Source organism: Arachis ipaensis, chromosome B3 (assembly GCF_059453495.1).
Source record: "Arachis ipaensis isolate K30076 ecotype BB chromosome B3, ASM5945349v1, whole genome shotgun sequence".
Taxonomy (NCBI): Eukaryota; Viridiplantae; Streptophyta; class Magnoliopsida; order Fabales; family Fabaceae; genus Arachis; species Arachis ipaensis.
This window is the reverse complement of record NC_142438.1, coordinates 139,123,252-139,126,466: the sequence shown is the minus strand read 5'-3', so window position 1 is coordinate 139,126,466 and position 3,215 is coordinate 139,123,252. Positions and strand designations below refer to the sequence as shown.

Below are 3,215 nucleotides of genomic sequence, written 5' to 3'. Positions count from 1 at the left end.
AAATTGATTTATTATAATAATAATAATAAATTTAATTATTCACATTATAATTATTAGATCTGATTTGATTCAATTGATTTATACATTTTAAATTAAATTATGTTTAAATTTTTTAATAAAAAAAATAAATATATTCTTAATTTTTACTTTAAAGAAAATTATGATCCAATAGATTTTATAAATTGATTGGTTCAATGAAATCTAATAACAATTGAGTTTACTGTTATTAGCATAAAAAAATCAGTTTTATTATAATTTATTAAGAAATTTAAAAAATAACCAATTCATTAATATGTCTAATAATAATGCTACATAAATGTCTTTAAAAAAACGTTTTACGCGTCTTTATGAAAGTATTTTTCTAATTATTATTAGATGGAATTCATTTTAGCATTACTTGTGAGATATATATAAAAAATAAAAAATGAAACATGGTGTATTTTCACTAACAAAAGCCATACATGATAAAAAAATGAGACATAAAGTTTGAGAATGAAAACATAACATTAACTAAATTCACTGGAATTCTTGTGCTTGCCATCAACAAATGAGGCTTCGTTTTACTGGAGGAAAACAAAAAGACTAGAGAAAAGAGAAGAACCCCTGATAATGGAGTCATGACTATTAGTAACTTAAATTATTGAAGGAAAAGGAAACTAATAAACGAAGGCACGTGCTCAACGTAACCTACATTCTTCAAAACTAATCTTGATATCCTTAATAATAACCTGATCTCCGTACTGTGGAACAAGAGTGACGATAATGGTGTCGTCATCATCAGCATCCAACTGCTCCAACAGATCCGTTATGCCAACGGTGAATGTGGTCTCGGTGGCGCCGCCGTCCTGACCAGCATGAGACACATTCACGAAGCTTCCAGCAAACTCCCTGTACTTAGGGTTGGCCCACTTGTAATCCTCTTCTTCATTGATCAACACATCGAACTTCAAATGCTTCGTCCTATCGAACTGAAGCGTGAACACCAGAGACTCCTCCTTCTCGTCCTTCTCCAGCTGGCTCCTATTTGTCTGCGGCCTCTTCACAACGGTGCTCACTATCTTATCCTTCAACGTGAACGGCAAATCCAGCTTCTTCACTTTCCGTCCGTGCCTCTGCGCCTTAGTCCTACGTGGCGTGGGCTTGTATTTCAGCCATGGAAGATCCAGCTGTTTGTAATCGTAGCCTAGCTTCTTGGTGTCGAAGGCGTCACTGTTCTTGACGGTGACAAGGTTGAGGTTCTCGTCATAGAAGACGTAGCTGGCGTTCTGGTAGTCAGGGTCGGTGATGTCCTCTCTTCCGAAGGATTTCCAGACGCTCCACATTCTGTCGATGTTGGCGTGGTGACAGTAGAAGATGGGGTCTCTGGCAGCAGAATAGAGAGCTCCCATGTCCTCAATGTTAGGCTGAGTTTTATCACCGGTCCAACTATGAACCGTGTTGTGAGGAACCAACTCTATGGATCCAGATCCATTTCCTGAACCGCTTAAAGGCTTGTCTCCTGCCCGGTAAGGCTTCCCATAGAAGCATAATGGCCTCTTCACTTCGTACACTTGTCTGTACATTGTTGCCAGGTTGGCTTCCACGTCACCACTCCCATCAACACCCGTGCTCCTACCATTCCAGTTCAAGTCTACGAGCGTTGGTGGTAGATGGTTCTGGTTCCTCAGAGCATTGTAGAGTGGGGATCTCCTGTCTGTGAATATTGCAGGCATCTCCATGCCTTCAGGGGCATCCCAGTTCCAGAAGGGCAATGCAAAAGTGGGATCATTGATCAACTTCCCCAAGATTCTCTCATAGAAGTAAAGGTACCAGCGATGGAAAGGCAAAAAGATCCAAGAAAAGTGGACCTGCATTTCAACGCCTTTGTGACCCACTTGGGTATAAGAGTTGTGGCAATAAGCACAGTGGATCCTAGACTGTTGAGTCCAACTGTGAGGGTGATCGTCTGGAAGAGATTTCATGATGGTAATGGCTTTCGTGTACTTGTCTAAGTCAGCATAATCATGAGCAGGTGTTCTAATCCTTAGGCTTGTGTACTTTGGGATAACATACTCAATGGGTTCTTTGTTTTCGTAGTTTGGAGGGCAACACGCGATGGGCTTTGCGCCTGGGGGAAGGCTTGGCTTGTTGCAAGCGTGTACGTCGGTGGCCACCGCATCCGCCAAGGCCAAAGGGTTGTAGGAGAAAGTGGCGGCCGCCGCCCCCAGTCCTCCCAGGCCAACCAGAACATCCCTCCTGTTGTTTTGTGGTTCTCCTTCAGGGTTGCTAGCATTGCATGACACCTTTGCAATTCGGTGGCTGGCTTTGGAGGGTTTTCTGGAGGAGGATGGAAGCAAGGATGGCGAGGATGCAGAGACCTTGGTTGTGGCCAAGAAAGAGAGAGGGGAGAGAGTAGCCATGGTTGTTGAGATTTTCTAATAGCTTAATTTGCTTTTGGGCTTCGGCGCAGGAACATGTAGAATATTGGTCTTCTTATATAGATACATGCTCATGCATAGTGACATCGTGCATGAATATATATATATATAAAAAAAATATTATTTATTCACTAAAATCAGCTACCAATATATTTGTGTATAAAAATATGTATAATTTAATTTATTTTTAATGTATATTTATATTTTAACATACATTTTATACTGGTGATTAATTTTAATGGCTGATTTTAATACACACATAGCATAACTTATATATATAAGGGTTATTTTATTAGAATTATGCTTAGTGACGAATCAAAAAATTTTATTAGTAGGGACAAAATATGTATAACATGATAATAATTTTATAATGATATTTTATTATTATAAAATATAATTAATCTTCTAGTTATTTAACTAATAAATTAAAATACTTATATGCCAATGAGTATAGCTCAAATGGCATAGACTCTCCATACTCAATTAAGAGGTTGCGGGTTTGAGTCTCCTATCTTTGATAAAAAAAAAATTAAAACACTTATATAATAATTTAAATAATAACATATAAGTTAGAATTTTATTCTTTTAAATTTGATATTTAAAAAAAAATGATAATTCTTTTATTATTAATACAATTAAATATTTTATTTTTTATATATATTAATAAATAATCATTTAAAAATTCATGTCTTATAAGATTACGAAATTGACTCTTTATAATATTTATAATTATTTTTTTTAATTAATATCGTTATTACTAAAAAAACTCTAACTAACTTTAAAAGAAGAAACATCAAT

At 36.4% G+C, this 3,215-nt stretch overlaps 1 protein-coding gene across 1 annotated transcript; it reads right to left on the bottom strand.

Annotated features, from left to right (window-relative positions):
• Window positions 1–501: 501 nt before the first annotated feature.
• Window positions 502–2,453, bottom strand: LOC107631911 (polyphenol oxidase, chloroplastic). The gene has a single exon (XM_088507907.1). The coding sequence runs from the start codon at window positions 2,397–2,399 to the stop codon at window positions 678–680; it is 1,722 nt and encodes a 573-aa protein (XP_088364033.1). The 5' UTR covers window positions 2,400–2,453; the 3' UTR covers window positions 502–677.
• Between the last annotated feature and the right edge of the window lie 762 nt (window positions 2,454–3,215).